Here is a 22,340-nt window from a genome sequence, read left to right on the forward strand (position 1 = left end):
CCAGTCAGCAGGGACTTCACCTGACTGCCATGACTTTTCAAATATCATGGAGAGTGGCTTGGGAACTACACCAGCCAATCCCCTCAGGACTCTGGGATGCATCTCATCAGGTCCCATAGACTTGTGTACATTGAGGTTCTTCAGGTGGTCTCGAACCTGATCTTCCCTTACAGTGGGAGGGGCTTTACCCCTCTGCTCCCCATCTTTTGGTCCATCGATTTGGGAGGGATGAGGAGAGAGGTTGCCAGTGAAGACCGAGGCAAAGAAGTTGTTGAGTACCTCAGCCTTCTCCTCGTCCGTTGATACAAGTTCGCCTTTCTTGTTCATCAAGGGGGGTATGCTTTCTTTAGCCTTCCTTTTCTGGTTGATACACCTGTAGAAGCCCTGCTTGTTATTCTTTACGTCCCTTGCCAAATTCAGCTCCATCCTCGCCTTGGCCTTCCTGACCGCCTCCCTACACAACTGGGCCGTTTCCCTGTACTTTTCCCAGGACACCTGTCCCTGCTTCCACTGCCTGTGCAGTTCCCTCTTACTCTTTAGTTTGACCAGCAGGTCTCGACTCAGCCATGCTGGTCTCTTCCCTTCCTTGCCTGATTTTTTACACTTGGGGACTGATAGCTCTTGTGCTCTATGGAAGGTGTCCTTAAAGATCTGCCAGGTCTGTTCCGTTCCCCTGTCCCTGAGGACTGTCTCCCAGGGGGTCCTTCTGACTAACTCCTTGAAGAGCTGGAAGTTTGCTTTCCTAAAATTTAGGGTCCTGATTGTACTCCTCGCTTTTCCCATGTCCCTCAGGAGCGTGAACTCCACCAATGCATGATCACTGCAGCCCAAGCTGCCTCCAGTCCTGACATCACTGATGAGCTCAATACAAGTCTCATACAACATAACACACAGACAAGGAAAATCAGAATTCCAGTGAGGTACAGGTATTTTTGTCCCCCTTACCCTGGCTTGATACTGGAAAACTGTCTTCATATGATAAAATAAGTATTTGAGCACTGCCAATATGCTTTCTACTGTGTGGTGAGTATGCACCTGTACATCGAAAATGTTAGCTCCACATAATCTCCTTGTGTCCCATACTGATACACTGCAAAAAATATCTGTTAAATGTAGAATATGAGAACTGTGGATTTCTGAGTTACCACTCTTGTTGTGAGAATGGAAATGTAGGAACTGCAATAATGTTAATGTTAGACCAGTAAGCTGCAGAAAGAGCTAAGTATGAGAATTCATTTGGTCTCAGCCTGGAAAGTAGCACTGAAAGGCATTTCAAAATTATCTTATTAAGTGCAACTTCTTTTCCTACTTCCTGAGTTTTGCAAGAGGATAGACGCATAGAGTGTCAGTGGACTTGTCTAATCAAACTTTTCCAGTGGTAACACCTGTGCGGTTCCATAAGCAATAGCAAAATATGGGAGTGCCAGTGCAAATAAAGCACCAATGGCTGCCAGTGCTTCTATTTCTGGATCACATAGTTCTGCCCTGAGTATGGTTAGAAAACTTGGGTGCCACCCACAGGCATCACTGATGGGAGGTGCATAAGGGAGTAGGTAGGAATCTTTTTTACAGACAGGGGACCAGTGTAGACATGGTTGCTGCTTCAAAGCTTTTTTCCATGGATCTTTGTGACTGTATGAGCACCTTTCTGTGTTAGTACAAGTTGGTATGCCTGTGCTTATATGTGCCCATGCATGCACATTGTTTAAATGTAAGTGTGCATTTCTAGTGAGCATCTGTGCAAAGCAAATAACTACTGTTAAGATGGAGCTTGGACTGTTTATGACTCAGTTTATACAACATGATTGCTGGCTAATGGCCTTAAAGTCTATTCTCCTGCGATGCCATCATGTCTGTTCATATGTGTCTTTTGTATCTGTGTGTATCTGAGAGTGAAAGAAGCTAGAACTGTTCCTCTTATGGTGATGCCTGTGTATTTGTGTGTAAGTGTGTGTATGTGTTATAGACAAGGCAGGTTAAGTGTGCTTGCTTTCAGAGTGTACCCGAAAAGCTTGGTGTTGCTGCTCTATTATTGCTCCTTCGATTGGGTTCAGTTGTAGCCACACCCTGAAAACAGGTGAATTTGCTGACATTAAGAATCAAAGGAAATAAAAGATGAAACAGACTTCCTGTGATATCTTGAAGTGCAGATATATTCCATTTTCCTCTTTCTGCTGCCTCTGTTGTGCAGCTGATAAAGCATATTTTCACACCCTAAATTTAAGCATGAGAACAAACTCTTTTTAGTGTTTCATCCTCACCAACTTCTGTAAATCCATATTAGTATCAATAAGAATGCCATATATTATTATTAACATTTGCCATTGTGGTTAATTGCCTTGAACCCATAGCTGAAAGTAAAGTAAATACTTACAGGATAAAAGTCCCAATGCCTGTAAAACATTCTAGATCATACTGTTTGTGAAGCTTTAAGTCTTAAATTTTTGGCAATGTTTATAAAAAACAGTGGCTAAATGTACATGCCTTGGCCTTTCTGTCAGTCGTCACTATTCACCACATTCATTTTTGCAATTTGGAAATAGTAGTCCAGGTCCTCTGGTGATGTAAATCAATGCAGCATCACAGAGCCTATTCCTATCTTATGACTTCAGTCCTCAGTAATCTGTAATGCAGAACAGCTGAATTCTACATCAGGGATGTGTTTTGGGAGGCCTGCAGTCCTGGCGCAGCTCAAACACACTGGCATACACTGGTGAATGTAGCCCTGTCTCAGCGGGGTTGTACACATGACAAATACACAGTCAGAAGGTTTTGTAGGTGTATGATTGCACATGCTAAGGGATTAGGCTAGTGATAGCTGAAAATACGGCTGGAAAGGTGCATGCTTGCACGGGCTCTCGATTTTCAACTACAAATGCAGAAGAATTCTGGATGTTGTGATTCAGATTAGTTATAGAACTGGCAATGTTAAGGAGTTGGTACCAGAGAGCCCTAATGACGAGACTTTTTTTTTCCTAGTCTTTGTGGAGCAATAATACGAGTTATGGCAGGGGCTGTGGTCAAGAATGACAGATATTTTGTATGCATGCTCCTGATCTGTTCATTTGTTATGGACTAGAAGGTAAAAGGCTGAGCGATTCTGAGGCATCTATGAAGTGTTAACTAGAAGTGTATTAGCTATTCCTTAAACATAATTAAGTTAATGACTGATTTTTTGTGCATATGCCTACCCAATTGCTTGTGAAGCACTGTAGATCAAGCTTAATCTTAACTTCTCTCTGGTCATGCAGTCTACCATTCATAGGATTTGGTAGTGGATATCCTATATCATTCTCTAAGCCTCAAAGTCCCAGTGCTGCTTCTTCACACAACCACTGATCATGAGGGGTAGAAAGCTCCATATTCAGATTACTTGTTACTTCATAAATCATCCTTCTTCCTGATAAATTTCCTTAATATTCTTTGTGTCTGTGCAGAAGACAGAGGTCGGAGACCCACTTGCTTGTAATTGAACATGGCAGGGGGTGTAAAACGATTAACACGCATGCTACTGGAATGCAACAACAATGACAAGCTATGTGGTAAGATTCACAGATTCCCTTAAGTTATAAGCTTTCACATGCTGAGCAGGAAGGTCCGCTTTGCTAAAAAGTGGGCCAAGCCCTTTCCCCTCTTCCACCTGCATCCCAGCCCACACAGAAGGATTTGACTGAGCTCTCCCTGCATTGTGTCTCAGGGTAGAAACTTTTAAGGAGATGCAGCCTTTGTGGTGGGATTCATCTCACATAATTTTAGCCATTTTAGAGTATTTCTACTTTGAGACATAATACAGTCATTAAAGATTCCCTTCTGCTTCCCTAAGGACCAGTCTTGTGAGATTCTGATTTCATGACTTTCTGTCATCTTTGGGAACTGAAGTGTGGTCTTGCCCTACACAAAGATAGCACCATCTCCAAATATGGGTGCCTAAGAAAGTTAGTTACATGCAACATCCTTGTTAATTGCAATGTAAAATCCAAACCAGGTGACCATGCCCTGTTTTCTTTAAAATGCTCCCTACAATTTTAATGGAAGGAGATGAACCTGTAATTGCATGTGTATTTGTGATGGCACAGTAATATCCAGCCCTTTCTATCTCCCTCCTATCCTTCTGCCAGGGCTTGCTTTGTTTCACTGGTGGATGATACTTACACATGGCTACAATTCCTAGCCTCTGTATTAAGGCATCTAAATAAGTGACCTTAGGTGTGGGAGCCCAGTGGTTTCATGCAGATTAGGTACTTGGCACCTTTGAAAAACAGGGTGGCAGCACTGACAGTATTCAGTTGCTATTCCAAGGAGCAGAGGACAGATACACATGCTTTTGGGGTTGAAAGTTACTGAAATGGGTTATTACTACTTTTTTATACAGAACCAATGTGCACCAGGCAGTGCTGCTTATTCCTTGGCTTCCCATTTTCTTTTTCTGCTGATAGTTGTGCGTGAATATCAGATTGAAGTGATTGTTGTCCCCGTTTTCCTTGTGGGTTTTTTTGTCATCATGCTAACTGTGATCCTTTGGCTCCACTGTCGAGGCTTGCGAGCAAAGCAGGAGCAATCATCATCATCTGGACACCAAGGTAAAAAAAATGTGTTTCAACCAGAGGGAAGAGTGTTGGTTTCAGTGGCCAGAAGTCAATCCCATTTCCCCATTGCTTGAGCTGTTAGGCAATAGCACTTACAAAGAGCCTGAGCGGTATTCAGTAGTCCAGTGAACATTAAAAAAACTGGGAATCCTGATTTACCCCACTTGCAGTAGTAATAGTGGAATCTGTAGTACAGATGGATCTGAGAAAACCTAAAGCAACGTACCATATAGGCTGATTAACATACTGTGGCGACATCACTTGAGAGCTGTGAAGTGTGTTTATGTAACAGCCTTCTAGATGCTACTGCAAGGAGAGTTTCACTGGGGTGATTATGAATGACAGTTGTTTTGATGTAGATCACACCTAGTTAATCCATTTTCTATACTGTCATTTAAGAAATTTAATTTCAAGCTGCTGTCTCCCATTTCCTATGGGGACAACAGGAAATAGAACAGGGACTGGTGAGGGGATAGGGAAAGGTTTGTTGGTACTGCAAACACATGTTGCTGCATGTAAATGAAAATCAAGTTCTGAACTGATTTTGGGGTTGTAGAGGAAAAAGCCTCTTCAGCCTATATAAAGGGAAATAATTAAGAACAAAGATAGGGCCTTTGCGGGAACACCCTGTGCATGTCACTTTTGTAACAACTGGTAGCTGGTGATAAAAGAAAATGGCGTTGCTTCAGCACATGGGAATCAAGTACAAATGTGTCTTATCTGGAGAGTTTACATAGTTAAGTAAAATAGAGATCTCCAGACTTATTCTGCCTTTTCATCAAATAGAGTGGGAGATAAATTCCTTTATCTCTTCAAGGGCCAAGATAAGTAAGGTACGATTACAGTTCCTTACTTTGCCCTAATTTCCAAAACTGTATGGAGCAAAAATCAAAGAGGATAGAAGGGTGGGCATTGCTACCTACTACAAGAGTTCATCTGTCTGCTTTTATGCATCACGTGTATTTGGTTTTGTCAGAGAACAACAAGAATCAGCAGGAAAACAGCTCAACGGAGAACCTCTATATCCACCTGAGTGAGACATCTGTGGAAAGTCTGCTGAATTCTGCATCCTTGACTCTGAAAGAACTGGAGATACCACGAGAGAAACTCTCACCAGGCACCTTGCAGCTGATAAAACATGGCCGATATGGGAGCATCTACAGAGCACAACTGGAAACTGGGAACCCTGGGGAGACTAAGACTGTAGTATTGAAAGCCTTACAAGGTAAGGCACATGGCCAGGATGCACTTTGGTACAGATCTCTGTATCAAAAGACATGGCACTGGGCAGAACTTTGCAGTTATTACTGGGCAAGAACAAGCTGTTTTCAGTATCATGTTAGCTAGTCAGAGTGGTGTTTTGGTAGGAGTGTCTTGGTAGGACTAAAGAAGGTTGCCATTCATGTTGGTTTTAAAAGCTACTCACCCTGTTCTTTGATGCCTCCCATTGTTTTTTTTTGTTTGGTTGGTTGGGTTTTTGTGGGTTTTTTTGTTGTTGTTGTTCTTTCAGACCTGGGTAGTCCCCAGGAGGTAAAGGATTTCCTGGGAAGGATTAAGTTCCATCAAAATCTTGGCCGTCATGAGAACCTGGTTGAACTGGTTGGATGCTGTATAGACCAGCTCCCACTTTATGTGATCATGGAGAATGTGTCTCTTGGTGACCTGTTGACATTCCTATGGACATGTCGGAGGGTGAGTCAAAAAAAGTGATGATAGAATATCTTCTTAAATTCCTTAGGTACATATCTATCCATAAGTCATAGTCCATAAGTCATAGATGATTCTTTTCATCTCTCCATGCACCCATCTATATCAGTCTAAACTATTTCCGTCCCCTCAAAGAAGTTCTACACAAGTCTAAACTGGAATAGAATTAGTGGATATCTCAATTGATATGATATAGTTTGGAGAGGTTGACATACTTTTGTGAAGTGCAGTCCTACTTTGAAGACCATTGGAGTGAGAGTTGATACAGCTACCTGAATTTCTAAAAAGTTTAAAATAATGTCCTGCTCTGAATGCTTTTAAGAAAACAGAGCAGTTATGACACCAGGGAGAAGGTCATTGAATGACAACTAATTGATTAAAAGACAGGAAACAGAGCATAAAAGTGAAAGGTTGGTACTTGCACAGAGGGAGGTCACCCATGAAATTCTGCTGGTATATATGCTAGGACCTGGTGCTGTTCATTGCATGTATCAATAACCTAGAAAATGGGATGACAGTGAGGTGATGAAGGTTGCCAATGATACCAGCCAGTAAAGGCAAAGACTGACCTTGAGGAATTGCAGAACGATCTTCCAAGATTGGCCAATAAAAAGAACAAATTAAATTCAGTACAGTTAAAAATGAAATGATGCCCATGTAGAAAAGTAATCCTAGCTTCACATATATAGTGATGGCTTCATACCTGCCCATTGCTGATGAGGACTGAAATCGTGGGACTGATTTTATGAAAATATAGTCTGATGAAAATGTTAACTGAAGCCAAAAAAGAAACCATTAGGTTTAATTAGGCATTATTAAGAAAGGCATAGAAACAAAACTCTGCCATGTCACTACACAAATCCATCATTGTCCTACAGCTGGAACACTAAATACAGAGAGATTGCTTGCTGTCTTGTGCAGCAGAAGGACAATGTGATAGTAAATAAAGCTAGTAAGTGCCGTGTTCAAAACAAAGAAATGGAGGTGGCTCTTCATGAAGTGGGGAGTTGACTAATGGAATTCCTTGCCACTGACTGCTGTGGATTTTGAAACTTTACATGGGTTCAAGACAAGAGTGAATATATGGAACATAACCTTTCAAAGGTTACTGAACATGTTGAAACCATAACCATCTCAGGAGGTCCTCAAGTTGAAAATAGTTGGGGGCTGGAAAACTACACAGGAAAAGCATTGTGTGCTTATCTTATTCTCTTTCTCTCATCTGGGTATCCACCTAGGGTCACTGTTACAGGCAGGGTAAGCGAGTAAGGGAGATGGACTGCTAGTCTCATACCAGGTAACCATTCATATGTTAGAAATGTGCTCTTCTACTCATCATTCTAATTTATTTCTATATTCATTCATCGGTATGGATTGTCATTCTCCACTGTCATGCTGCCCATTTCTGTCTAACCCAGTCATCTCTTCTCCACCCTTCAATTTACCCACCAGTTGTCTCTAGTGTACTTGTCTTACCCAGCACACTATCCGTCCATCCACGTCACCCACCCATGTACGCTTATATTTCAGTCAGTTTATGACCAATTGTGAAATTAGCTGGTGGAGCATGTCCTGGTTTTGGCTGGGATAGAGTTAATTTTCTTCCTAGTAGCAGGCATAGTGCTGTGTTTTGGATTTAGTAGGAGAAGAATGTTGATAACACACTGATGTTTTTAGTTGTTGCTAAGTACTGCTTATGCTAGTCAAGGACTTTTCAGCTTCCCATGCTCTGCCAGGTACACAAGAAACTGGGAGGGGGCACAGCCAAGACAGCTGACCCAAACTGCCCAAAGGGCTGTTCCAATAATACCATATGACATCATGCTCAATATATAAACTGGGGGCGAGTTGGCCGGGGGGCAGCGATCGCTGCTCGGGAACTGTCTGGGTATGGGTCGGTGGGTGGTGAGCAATTGCATTGTGCATCACTTGCTTTGTATATTGTTATTATTATTATCATTATTATATTATTATTATTATTATCATTTTACCTTATTTCAATTATTAAACTGTTCTTATCTCAACCCAGGAGTGGTTTTTTCCACTCTTACTCCTCCGATTCTCTCCCCCATCCCATCGGGGTAGGGGGAGTGAGCGAGCGGCTGCGTGGTGCTTAGTTGTTGGCTGGGGCTAAACCATGACAAGCATAAGATTAAATAGCACTCATTTTATTAGATTAGAAGGAAACATTCCCCAGTACCCTACAGCTAAGGCATTTATTTGATCCAAGGTCTGCTCTTTTGTTTCTAGGATGTAATGACAATGGATGGTGTCCCCTATGACCTCACTGAGAGGCAAGTATATGAAATTGGACAGCAAGTTGCAGCAGCTCTGGTAAGTCTGCTCACATTCGCTGCATTTTTCCTTTCTTGCTTGATTGCAACACAAGTCTGCATGATGGCCTAAGTCTTCTTGGCCTAAGCACTGAAGATGTGCTTTGTTAAAACTGGGCCAAATACACTTGCATTATTTTGGTGAGCATACACCTCTATTCCACAGCGTGGAAGACAGGCATAACTAATTTATATCAATTCAAATTCCCTTTACAATGATCATGGTCTCTTTCTTTTCCAACTTCCCAGGCTTACCTTGAACAGAAGAAGTTGTTCCATGGTGACATTGCTGCCAGGAATGTCCTCCTCCATCACAACTTCACTGCTAAGCTCTGTGGTTTGGGTCTGGCCTATGAAACTCACACATATGGTGCCAACTCAGTCACACAGATTGTGCCAGTCAAGTGGCAGGCTCCAGAGCAGCTCCTAAAGAAACCCCCCACCATCAAGGCAGACATGTATGATTTAATTTTTGGACTAGAAGTTCATCTGTCTGTCAGGCGTCAGGCCTGTCTCTTTCACTCCTTTATGTATCATGTCATGTTCTGAAGTTGGGTCCCAACAACCCCATGCAATGCTACAGGCTTGGGAAGAGTGGCTGGAAAGCTGCCTGGCCAAAAAGGACCTGGGGGTGTTGGTCGACAGCCAGCTGAACATGAGCCAGCAGTGTGCCCAGGTGGCCAAGAAGGCCAACAGCATCCTGGCTTGGATCAGGAATAGTGTGGCCAGCAGGAGCAGGGAGGTGATTGTTCCCCTGTACTCAGCACTGGTGAGGCCGCACCTGGAATACAGTGTCCAGTTTTGGGCCCTTAAGTACAAGAAAGACATTGAGGTGCTGGAGCATGTCCAGAGAAGGGCAACAAAGCTGGTGAAGGGTCTGGAGCACAGGCCTTATGAGGAGGGGCTGAGGGAACTGGGATTGTTTAGCCTGGAGAAGAGGAGGCTGAGGGGAGACCTTATTGCTCTCTACAACTACCTGAAAGGAGGTTGTAGTGAGGTGGGTGTTGGTCTCTTCTCCCATGTAGTTACCAATAGGACGAGAGGTAATGGGCTCAAGCTGCGCCAGCGGAGGTTTAGGCTGGATATTAGGAAAAATTTCTTCACGGAAAGGGTAGTCAAGCATTGGAAGAGGCTGCCCAGAGAGGTGATGGAGTCACTATCCCTGGAAGTGTTCAAAAAATGGGTAGATGTGGCACTTTGGGACATGGTTTAGTGTAGTCTACCCTTGATTGGTTTAGTGTGGACTTGGTAGTGTAGGTTAATGGTTGGACTGGATGATCTTAAAGGTCTTTTCCAACCTAAATGATTCTATGATTCTATGATTCTAATTTCACAGTAAGGCGTATCTGTTCTCAGCACAATGCTCCACTTTATAGCTCATACCTTCTCTTTTCATTTCTGCAGGTCATGCCTAGTCATTTGTATGTATTTAAGCTAGCTAGCTAGAATGGAAACTTAATATTGCTTTGTTTTCTTTTCTTGCAGATGGTCTTTTGGAATTCTGCTGTATGAAATGATTACACTAGGTAAGAAGATTTAATCATAAAAAAAAACTATGTAAGGAAGCAGCAAATTAACAAGGCCCAAAATCTCAAATTTCAGAATGTAAAGTTGGACCATTTAGATAAGCATCCTGTTTTTTCCAACTTGCAAATTCTTGACAATTCCTTTTAGACTTTCTGTCAGTGTGAGTTGTGGCAGGAAAAAAATGGATTTTGGTAGGGAAGGCAGGCATTCTTGTACAGAAGCTGCTATCTGCAACAATTACCTTAATTCCTTTTGCCCTTCCAGGTGCTCCACCATATCCTGAGGTGCCACCTTCTGACATCTTATCGTACCTGCAGAGACGGAACATTATGAAGCAGCCCTCAAGCTGCCAGCAAGCCATGTAAGCCACTTGCTTTATGGACAATTGAACTTGAGGTCTGCACAGCTAAATGGAAGTGAGATATACAAAACTAGATCTTAAAGAAGATCTCCAAGTCTAGACTATACGAAACAGTAACCTGTTAGCTGAGGAGACTTGTTCTCACGTCTGCCAAATCTCCTTACTGCATTCTGCTGCATGAAACCTTGATTGCCAAAACCTCTCTTTCCTGCTTTTGAAAATTGCTCTTGTGTCTGTTTTCATGTCTGCCCTTGCATTTTGTTGCTCCACTGCTTCCCTGCAAGGTGCAGAACTATTCTGGAGTAATCTTTCTCCTCTGAGTTGTGGGATTCTCCCTGAAATGAACAAAACATCCACAGGGAAAATCTAAGGCATTATATTTACTCTAGTGAAGACGTAATTTCTTTTAGTATGCAGAGGCTTTTTCTCCCATAAGGAATCTCAGTTGCTGTTTCAAAAGGGAATACCAAACAATCTTTTTCCCTTTTCCCATACTCATTGTTGATATCCTTGCAAACAACTGCATGCCTTTGTCCTCACACATTATTATGTGGCTGCAAATTTCAAAGGGTCATTGAAATAACATTATATGAAGCAGAAAAAGAGGTCTCTAGACATTTTAAATATGAGATGACTTGACTGTAGTAAAACTTTATGTTGGTATTTTTCATTCCCAGCGCCTCCTTACTTTACTTCTCCTTCTTACAGGTATGCCATCATGAAGTCCTGCTGGCAGTGGAATGCAGCTAACCGGCCTTCTCCAGCAGACCTGATCCAGTCCCTACAAACAGCTAAAAAGACCAGCAATGACCAAGCAGTACTGCAGGTTCCTGAGCTAGTGGTGCCTGAACTCTATGCCAATGTTGCTGGTATTGATGTGCATAGTCTAGTGAGTGAATACACTATACTCTGAAGGACCCTTCCACAGGTTGGTAAAGGAGAAGTCTCTGAATTTTCCCTTCCTAGACACTTTGCAAGCTCAGAATGAGATGTGTATGTTGGGAGGGATCCCTTTGTTTTTCAAACACGTTATATATATCAGATCCCTCCTCCACGCCTGAAACAACAAACTATTATCATTATTATTATTAAATCAATCTGTTAATATCACTCTGCCAGTGGTGATTTGGGAGCCAAGTGGGTTTAGGAAGCTGTCATGATTTAACCCCAGCCAGTAACTAAGCACCACACAGCTGCTTGCTCACCCTTCCCCCTGGGGTGGGATGGGGGAGAGAATTGGAAGGGTGAAAGTGAGAAAACTCATGGGTTGAGGTAAGAACAGTTTAATAATTAATAATAATATTATTATTAATAATATTTTTTTTTTTAATGGAGAAAAGGAAAACAACAAGAAGGGGAACAACACCCACGAAAAACAAGTGATGCAACCACTCACCACCCACTGACCGGCACCCAGCCCATCCCCGAGCAGCAATCGCTGCCCCCCAGCCAACTCGCCCCAGTTTCTATACTGAGCATGACGCCATGGTATGGAATAGCCCTTTGGTCAGTTTGGGTCAGCTGTCCTGGCTGTGCCCCCTCCCAGTTTCTTGTGCACCTGGCAGAGCATGGGAAGCTGAAAAGTCCTTGACTAGTAGAAACACTACTTAGCAACAACTAAAACATCAGTGTGTTATCAGCATTATTCTCATACTAAATCCAAAATACAGCACTATGCCCGCTACTAGGAAGAAAATTAACTCTATCCCAGCCAAAACCAGGACAGTCAGCTACTAGGAAGAAAATTAACTATCCCAGCTGAAACCAGGACAGAAACTGTAGAAAATGTAAGGAGAAATTTGAGTTAAAGGAGTGTATTGGGTTTGCATGACAAGGTTTTGGTAGTGGGGGGGCATACGGGGGTGGCTTCTGTGAGAAGACACCAGAAGCTTCCCCCATGTCCAAGAGAGCCAGTTCCAGCCGGCTCCAAGATGGACCTGCCGCTGGCCAAAGCTGAGCCCATCAGCGATGTTAGTATTTAAAAAAGAGTAAAAAATACTGTGCAACAGCAGCTGAAAGAGGAGTGAGAATATGTGAGAGAAACAACTCTGCAGACACTGAGGTCAATGAGGAAGGAGAGGGAGGAGGTGCTCCAGGCACCGGAGCAGAGATTCCCCTGCAGCCCGTGGTGAGGCAGGCTGTGCCCCTGCAGCCCATGGAGGTCCATGGTGGAGCAGGTGGATGACCACAGGAGGCTGTGACCCTGTAGGAAGCCTGTGCTGGAGCAGGTTTGCTGGCAGGACTTGAGACCCTGTGGGGGACTCACGCTGGAGCAGTCTGCTCCTGAAGGACTGCACCCCATGGAAGGGACCCACGCTGGAGCAGTTTGTGAAGAACCGCAGCCCATGGGAAGGACCCACATTGGAGAATTTCATGGAGAACGGTCTCCTGTGGGAGGGACCCCACACTAGAGCAGGGGAAGGACGTGAAGAGGAAGGAGTGGCAGAGACGATGTGTGATGAACTGACCGCAACCCCCAGTGACAGTGCCTGAAATTTTTTTTCTTTAATTATTTTGGCACTTTGAGCAATAAAGGTTCTTGTAAAAAAAAAAAAAAAGTATAAATGCACATTAAAGGAATATTTTTACTGTTCTGTGTGAAGAGTGGATTCAATGTTCGCTCAATATCCCTCCAATTAGCATGACCCTTGTATGTGTTTAAAGTCAGTTATATTCATTAGGTTTCAGTGTTTCATGTAGTTGAATCTCTGATAATTTCAGAACAAGTTGCAGGCCTGCAGCATCCTACAAGGCCAAAATTAGGTGTGTTAGCCATGTAGGATGCCAGGCTGAAAATCAGTGTTGTGAAAAAAGCTAAATGATGGCTCTTCTAGAGGGGAGTATTTACCCTGAAGGAAGTCTTCAACCATCACTTTAGATATTAAACATATATAGCTGTAAAAAGGAGCTTAAATTCTGGTTTCCATCAGAATTTATTGGTTGTCTTCCAAAGACAATGTTAAGAAGTTTTTTAAATGCAAAATAACATGAATGGAATGGTTGTTTTTCCTATATCACTTAAGCTTTGTAAGAAACTATGTTTCCATCCAGAAATAAAGGTAATGTTAGTTCATACAGCACATGTATCACCACTGTATACTGGAACACTGCAAACTCCATTAAGGAGTGCTCAGTTAGCTTTCTGACTTTTCTTATGGTGTTGGCTAATCACCACCTTAATGTCCATAACCACTGTTGGTGTAAATCTGGCTTGAGTAATTGAAACATCTTCTTTTCAAAATGCTAAAGCAGGTATGAATAACAACATCCTCTTCTCTTCCCTTCATCTGAAAATAGGTTTCAAAGCTACCTGGTAACTTTAGGTCAAATTTACAGTTACCAGTCAGCTGATGTTATTTCTTTGGTGAATAAACTATTCAGTAAAAAAAACATTTGCTTGTTTCAAACCTCCCACCCAAGAATGGGATATTCTCAAAGGTCTTGCCAGTGAAAGGCGGGTGTGTTTTAGATATGTAATACAATCTCAGAACTGTGAACAGCTTCCATAGCGCTGCGGCAGACCTGATGAATAATGCACAGTGGTTCATAGGGAGCTTTGTTAAACGGAGAGATAAATGTGACAAATGCATCACTGTTCTCAAAGCTCCCTATCTTGTTACATCACAGAAAGCAATGTTCTGGTTTACACGAATCCTCATATTTTGTTTCTGTTATCACAGCTCTGATCAAGGGAATCCGTGGGAATTCAGGACACTGAGCACCTCACAGCCTCTAACAAAAGATCTGCTTTAGTTTCCCCTGAGTAAATGTGTGCCAAGACCCTGCTTATGAATTTGTCCACAAAAAGACATTTTCCTGCTGTATGATAAGGTCTAAATTTAATTTCCTTTCAATAAAGTGGCTTGATGCTCAATGTGAGCATTCTTATTCTGGTTTGACTGCCTTTTCCCCAGGTTAGCTATATAGGTTTGGAAGTGACTGGATCTAAATCAGATGAAGTTTTATAGTGGCATAAAATGAATTATACATGTGGAGTTATCCTAGTTTAACTAAACTTCATGCTAATTGAAGTAGTCTATATAGAAATCTTTTCCACATAGCAGTCTTTATTCATGCATGGGTCTAAATTTTTAGGATCAGTGTAGACTCATGCGTGAATTCTTCTGTAGTGAAACCACTAAGGGCTTAATGAAAATTTTTCATAGTTGTTTTGTGGAGAAGTGTGGATTTTCAATGAAACCTTTGTTTTATTTAACTGGACTATCTTGTTCCTATGAAATATGTTGACTTTATTATTTTGTTGAAATTTTCTCCAAGATGGCAGGACCACCTGCATAATTCAGTCAGTCCCCACTGACTTAGTGTGAAGCAGAGGAGCCACAACTGCTGCAGAACTGGCAGAATGGACTTTGCACCTCGACTTTCGCTCTCCGATTTGCAATACTTCTATCTGACAATTTGCCATCACTGAAAGCATGAGTTTACTGTTTCTTTGAAACAAGCTTTTTACTTTTCACATAGCGATGCTGTAGGCTTGGGGTGTAAGTCTGGAAGCTTTTTAGAACATGAGAGAAGAATGCCTCCATCTGGAACAAATGCAGAGAACCAACACAGCTGTGGCATTGTTGTCTCCTGTATATTAGAAGCCAAGGCTCAAGCCCTTACCATAGTAATATAATTATAAATTTAAAATTGTGTAAAATCATTTTTGAAAAAACAATAAGTGGGTAAACACATTCTGTTTGGTGTTTTAGCAGGACAGTAAGAAGTAGCTGAAGTCGATATTGCATGAAAGAGAATTTGTCTGCATTTACTATCCAATATACCACTGCTTTATCCTGCAGACCATCTCCCACCTCTTGGCACCTCCTCTACAGAGATACCACATGTGTACACCGTACAGTGGGAGGCAACACAGACCCTCTAACTTAGTACTGCAACTTGGAGCAGCGATACCATGACAGTGAGACCCTGTGCCTGCGCAGGTTAGGACTGCTGAGAGGTAGCGAGTGTTAGGGACAGCAACAGCTGTCTCGCCTCACTCTACTGCTCATTTGAGTGTGAGTTTGCCCGGCCTCGCTTCTGACAGGACAGGGAAGGAGCAGTTTAGCACTGCAGCATGTAAATTGTATACATCTGAGTCCTTATTTGGCTAGCATTGAATGCACCTGCTTATACAGGATTGGAGACTGGAAAAAGTGGATTGTTTCACTGTCCTCAAATGTAGATGTAGCATGCCTTTCATTACAGAGAAATGTTTATCTCTGCTACTCGCCTTCTGCAGCCATTTGATCATCTTTTCAGTGAGAGACTGAATTAGCACCAACAGGTCTCCTAAGGATGAGGAAGTTCTCTCCAGTGTAGGCAGAGAGAAAAAAAAGGTTATGGTCCAAAAAGTGATAACAGACAGGATCCACAGATACTAAATATCCATGGTGTGGTTTGGCTTCACCATGCTTGGAATTTCCTGAAACCACAGATGATCCATTAGCTTTTTAAGAGTCTTTTTGAACTTTCTAGGCCTCCATAAATCTTTTTCCTGCTACAGTGGGCATGTAGCAAAGGATTCCCATTTAAACACAGGGAAGAGAGATACTGCAGTGCTCTTACTTGTTCTGTGGTCACAGAATTGCTTTTTGGTGAGGGCTGTGCTTTAGTTATGAGGATGTGAGAGTGCATTTGTTTATGCTACCTCCTACAGCTTGTGGTTTTATTTATAGCAGGTACTGCACCATCAAGAAATAGCAACAATTCACAAACGTACCTCCCCCAAACTCTCCAAGACACATAAAAGTGCTAATTTTTTCACATCAGTTAGTCTCATATTTATAGAATGATTTAACGGGTCTTTCTACTTATGACAAAAGGAGGAGGTGACCTGGGGTTTTCCTTTTGCTCTGTTTTTAAACAGCTGCCACTGCCATCCACTTCTGCAAGAGCCATTTTACTTCTGTAGCTTTTTTTTTACATTGGACGTGCTGCTCTTCTGTTCCCATGTCCGCATAGCTTCATACAAACCATGTTATAGCTGTAGCTCAGAAGTTACAAGCTCATTCACCTTGCAAGCTTATTTCCAGTTTTTCACCAGTACTTTAGATTTGGTTTACTTTCCCCTGCTGCCATCATCCTGCATATTTTGGTCTTTATTTGTCTTTGCTGGAGCAGCCCTTGCTGTCAGAGCTGCTCTGAGGTGACATGCTAGTAACAAGGATCAGTCATGCTTCACTGCAGCAGTCGCTCTCACTAAGGCAGGGGAAGTTTCTCAGATGTCAGACCAAATGGATATAAAAAAAATCCTTGTTACAGGGTCACGGGTGCCTTTACTTCACATGGGTTCATGAAGGATGCCAACATGGTTTCTGATATAAGAAACAGGCAGCAATGTGACAAAACTCAGCCCTGTCCCACAGGCTGCAGTGTTTGCCCTCGTTTCCCTATAGTTGCTGCAGTCATATGGCAGGACTGACTGATCTTACTACCTCTGCCCTCTGCTAGTCTACCTTAAAATTAAGAATTAATGCTGTGATGCAAGAGGAGGACTTGACTGTACATCTGATTTTGTTTAGATGCAACTGTGAATCTGAATACAATTAAAACAACTCCATATGTAGTTGATTCATACATTTCAGGTAACAGTAATGGCTGTACTGTCTTCTAATACGCTTTGAGCTTTCAGATGAAACCTGCCACATTTGAACTGCTGGAAGAATTGAGATATTCCTGTTTCTGGGTTATCCCACTTGCATACTGATTCAGTGGAGCCTTTTCTAATCAACCCTTTGGGCCATTGATAGGTTTCTACTCAGTGTGTAAAACTGATAATTCATATGCAAAACTTTAAATTGCTAGTTTGGTGATGTTCATGAAAATGTTTGAATCTTTTGTTGCTTAGAGCTTGCTATCCAGTAATTTTTTCCCAAATGTTAATGAATGCTGTCTTGGTTTTCTTATTATAAATTGTTTTGGATTATAACAATTTTATCTCAAATTCCATCTCCTGTGGAAATTATTTCTGTGCAAGATGCTGTATTTCCTTTTGTGTGTTTGGTGTCCCCCTCCCAATTTTGCCCTTAGAAGCTTATTTTCATTCCTCTTTTTCTTACAGTTCTCCCCTGCAGAACCCGTTCCCAAGAATCCCCTGCAGAACTTGTTCCCAAGAATCTCATATGAGTAGCAAGCTAGCCTGAGCTGCCATCACTGACTTTTAGCAACAGTGGCTTGACCACTGTATCAAAACCATTCTTGATTTAATATCACACACAAAAATACAGCAACTCTTACTTTGCATAGCATGAGCAATCCTGTGGAGTACAAAGGAGTTATTCAATATGCAGCAAAATAGCTGGATTTCATACAGCTTGACAGTAATCCAAGGACTTCTGAATGTGGCTCATGTACAAAATATATGAGGAAAGCAAAGATGACCAGGAAACATGGTTAGTATAGTCCATGACTGGACTTGTGCATGTTAAAATAATTACATATTTTTGGAATTTGTTCCAAAAAAGAAGTGAAGGCAGAAGGCTTGAAGGCCTTATCCTCTGTAGAGGTGGTTAAAATAGACTAAACACATATAGGCAGAGTTGTGCAGAAAAGCTCTAAAAGGCTTGTAGGGTAGTTTTAACTAATATTTTTTAAATACTGTGTGCAGCCAAAATGTGTGCTTGCAAGCCTTGTTCTGTGTGGCAGTAGCTTTTCTGTTCAAAGGTTATAAAACCTGCTAGGTATAGCTAATGGCTGTAGAGAAAGAGCTGACTTTAGACAATGTAGGTGCCTTTAGCCAGGTGAAACCAGGAGAGGACATCACGGTCTTTTCTTTAAGATGTGCATACAACATGAAAGATGTGGTGGCTATGGGTGACTTTTCAGACCGGTAATGGTAGCAAAGTTTGGAGTCTGACTCAGGACAGATAGATATCAGGTAAAGAAAGAACACTTGGAAAACACTGCCAACATGACGTTAAATCATTTGGGACTGACAACAAATACCTATTTTTTCAGGCCAAGTGATACACTGGAGTTAGAGAATGCTTCCTGAATACCTGTCATGTCTTATCCACCATGGCTTTGCTGCTCCTGTTAGAAGTATGATCCCCTATTGCAAATTACTGTCCATTCTTGATGGTCCAATGTTTGGAATGGCATCTGACCCAGCCTTTGTTGCTGCAAGTGATGGGATACACCTCAGTTATGAATAATTTGTTCAGAAAACTGTTACTGAAATCTTGCTGTGCTGTGTAGCTGCTTTTATAGCCTCTTTAAAATTGAGTTTGGTGGTGGTTGGTTTGTGAGTTGTAAGCTCTCTACCATGTGGTTGAGCTATAAGTGAGCAGCCAGTAAGCAGCAGATGAAGAAATGCAGTGTGGAAAGCACAGCCACAGTGTTTTCTTCTGCATGCTTCTGTATGCTTAGAGTGAATCTGACATGGATGCAATTGGCATGTGAAATACTGTATCATATCAGATAAGGCAACAAGGTCTTGAAGTGTTGGATCTTAGTAAGGTTAACATACATCTGAAGATCTTGCATCCCATGTAGTGTCCCTTAAAGCTGAAGCAAAAACTGCTGGACTCCAGCTGTCCCAAGAGTCTCACAACTCATGGGTCTTCCTTCTTACTTCCCTTTTGTGTTTGATAAATGTTTCTTACCCAGCACTGCTTTTTTTCCTGTCCCTGTTGGAGGTGCAGATTTAAAGTTTATCCTGGACTTGTTTCTGAGCTCTTAAGACTGTGTGAGCTTGCAGATCATGAAGTATGAGTAGGGAGGCTTAGGCTTCACTGGCAAGTGAGTGGCTGGGTAAGTGTTATTTAAGCTGAAAACTCTTCTCCCCTGCTGCCGTTTTACGTAGCAGTGCTGGATGCTTTTATGAGATGTCCTGTGTTAGAGATTTCTTTCTGTGTATTGAAAATGCCTCTACCATGGCATTTACAGCTGCTGTCTTGTCAGACTCGGAAGTGTGCATGTGGAGTGCTCCAGCCTGTGCACAGATATACAGCCTCCTGTCTCTCCAGGTTGCCGGCAGCTGGCCAGCTTCCTGAAGGCTGCCTCTAAGCATGTACTGCTTTATCACCCAGTACACTGCATTCACAGAAATCACTTCTTTCCAAATATCTCTGTTCAATGTTGGGTGTAAATTTAAAAAAAAAAAAAGAAAAAGGTAAATAGGAAACTTGTCTTTTTGTCATATATGGATTAACTTGGTCAATACAAAAATCCCTTACAACCAAACCAACTCACTTCACCCTCTCCTTCCCTTCTTCACCCTCTGCTTCACTTATAGTAACTACTTCTGACTTTGGGAAACTTATAGCAAACCTATGGTGTGAGGAAGCAGTGTTTAATGGTGCTAGGCTCGAGCCGCAACACTACCAACAAGGCATGTTATGAAATCTTTATAATCTTGTTTAGATTAGAATTTAAATTGGTGCATATGAGTCAAGGAATGATTTCTGTACAGGGTCTAAATTTGAAGTTTTTCTTCTTGGAGCAGTTTTTCATAGAAGTAAAGATCATAGAATCATAGAATCATTTAGGTTGGAAAAGACTTTTAAGATCATCCAGTCCAACCATTAACCTAACATTGTCAGCATCCAGGGTTTGAGAGCAAAAGAACTGTTAAAGAGAAAATGAAGAGCACAGGTAGGATTAAAGAAGTTGAGAAGTTCATGCCAGAGGACGAAGCTACTGCGTCTCTTGCTGCCATAGGATGACCCTTGCCTACATCCGGTACCTTCCAAAAGTGCTGGATCTGCTTATCAGGAAGCTTGTTGTTCACATGCTGAGTGGTATTAAGATGACAGCAGAAGACCAAGCCCTGTCGTGAGATCCATGCTGCACCTTTCTTCCTGCTTTCTGCCAGTCACTGCAGGCTTATTCTTTTGCTGTTTCTTCATTAATAACAAAATGCATGTTTGCTCGGTGAGATACATTCCCTCCTGGAATGATGTCTAGAACCTTTCAGTGCAGTACCCAGGGAGAATTTGGTGTGTCAGAATAGGACCTGGAAGAGCCTGCCAGTGTAGTAGAGTAACATGGAAATAGTCAAGCTAAGACTGTGCTGAATTTCTTCAAAAATCAGTGGGTTTAGGCACAGTTGCCTGGTTTGACATTGTAGAGCAGTACCTGCACTGGAATTGTTCTTCATGCTAATCTTAAACCAGGATATTATATGAAAAATGCTCTCTCTTGGTTCTTAGTTGTTAACAGCTGGCTTCTTCATGTGTTTGTGCTAGTGCATGTTAGGATATTTTGTCTTCAGGGCAGCATTTTCTATGATATGGCTAACTCCTCCAGGAGTATTCAGAGTAGGAAGAGGTGCTAGTGTGATTCATATTAGCTAAACCAGCTTCTGTTTGCAGGAGCTGCTGAATGCAAACATAATTACATCTTCAGTGAGAGGAGCTATGTATTTCTTCTGAATCGGGGCACATCCAGAGTTATGTGGCTACAGTACAGTCATGTGATTACTCAGTGGGCTGCTTTACATGGCAAAGGTAAGGACAAAAGTGTTTGAAAGAGCTGTCTTCTGTGGAAGTTTGCAAACTAAGTCAGAAGAAATTAAATTAGAAAAAATAATCCCCTGGGTGATAGTTTCTATTTTGCCAGGCACCACACTGTAATTCCAGTGTAGGTTATCCTGTTGCCTGTAACAGATCCCACTTTTCATTCCAGAGGTAAAGCTGCCAAGTTACCTCACGTTGGCCAAAGCACTTGCCTGCACTGGGATCTTGCCCAGTAACTGGGGTTCCTGGTGGTGGTGCCAGGGAGGATTGCTGGAGGAGAGGCACATTGGAAATAGGTCTGGATTGTGGTTATGGATGATGTAACCAGCACCAATTTTGTCTTTTCAGTCATGGTTGGCATCATTTTGGCAGAAGCTGGGACCTGAAATGAAGCACCATTTGTGAAAAGAAGGGGGTCAGGATGCCTGGTGATTGCTTCCTGTCCAGGCTCGTCATTCAGGCTGGCACAGTGTGAGCATGCATGCTGAGATACTCCAGATGGTCTGTTTGTGGCCTGTAGGCATCCGTTGTTTTGTTTTTGTTTGAAGTGGAATTGCTCAGTGCTTGTCTTGCACCTGACAGCAGCAAGATGCGTGGCTGATAGTCCTGCCATTATATCCTACCCGCAATGTAATTGTGGTGCATGTCCCCAGATATGCTTACCAGGGCTGTAGTCTTCTTGCAGCACAAGTTGCCCATCTCTGACCTTCAATTATATCTTCTTTTTTCTTCTCCAGAGAACACGTCTAGGAAAATGTAAGGAATGAAATAGTGAGAGGGCTGTTTTGCTTCACTTAAGACTTGGAGTTTTGTGGCATGTTCTCAAAGGTATGATGCAACCAGGCAAGAATATATGATAGTCTCATTTGTGTCTGTGGACACATGTACTCAAAATCTTAATGCCCATGTTAAAAGTAGGCAGAGGATGCCTGTGGTTACTGCAGCTCACCACCAAAACCAAAATTAGAGAAAGGAAAATGTCTTTCTTGTACTTAAGGGCCCAAAACTGAACACCTGATTCAAGGCGTGGCCTCACCAGTGCCGGGTACAGGGGGACAATCACCTCCCTGCTCCTGCTGGCCACACTATTCCTGATACAAGCCAGGATGCTGTTGGCCTTCTTGGCCACCTGGGCACACTGCTGGCTCATGTTCAGCTGGCTGTCAACCAGCACCCCCAGGGCCTTTTCAGCCAGGCAGCTTTCCAGACACTCTTCCCAAGCCTGTAGTGCTGAATGGGGTTGTTGTGACCGAACTGCAGGACCAAGCACTTGGCCTTGCTGAACCTCATACAACTGGCCTCGGCCCATTGATCCAGCTTGTCCAGATCCATCTGTAGAGCCTTCCTACCCTCAAGCAGATTG

General features: G+C 42.4%; 1 protein-coding gene across 1 annotated transcript; it reads left to right on the top strand.

The window, feature by feature from the left end:
• Nucleotides 1–3,475: 3,475 nt before the first annotated feature.
• On the top strand, nt 3,476–11,427 carry STYK1 (serine/threonine/tyrosine kinase 1). Its single transcript, XM_075725802.1, has 9 exons — nt 3,476–3,542; nt 4,437–4,580; nt 5,563–5,811; nt 6,097–6,278; nt 8,544–8,627; nt 8,876–9,084; nt 10,112–10,152; nt 10,418–10,514; nt 11,223–11,427. The coding sequence occupies exons 1-9, from the start codon at nt 3,476–3,478 to the stop codon at nt 11,425–11,427; spliced, it is 1,278 nt and encodes a 425-aa protein (XP_075581917.1).
• Nucleotides 11,428–22,340: the final 10,913 nt, after the last annotated feature.

Source organism: Pelecanus crispus, chromosome 1 (assembly GCF_030463565.1).
Source record: "Pelecanus crispus isolate bPelCri1 chromosome 1, bPelCri1.pri, whole genome shotgun sequence".
NCBI lineage: Eukaryota > Metazoa > Chordata > Aves > Pelecaniformes > Pelecanidae > Pelecanus > Pelecanus crispus.

Coding starts and splice junctions, on each gene's coding strand:
- STYK1 (XM_075725802.1), top strand. CDS start 3,476: ATGGCAGGGGGTGTAAAACGATTAACACGCATGCTACTGGAATGCAAC. Junction 8,628..8,875: donor AGCAAGTTGCAGCAGCTCTG/GTAAGTCTGCTC, acceptor CCAACTTCCCAG/GCTTACCTTGAACAGAAGAA. Junction 10,153..10,417: donor GTATGAAATGATTACACTAG/GTAAGAAGATTT, acceptor TTGCCCTTCCAG/GTGCTCCACCATATCCTGAG.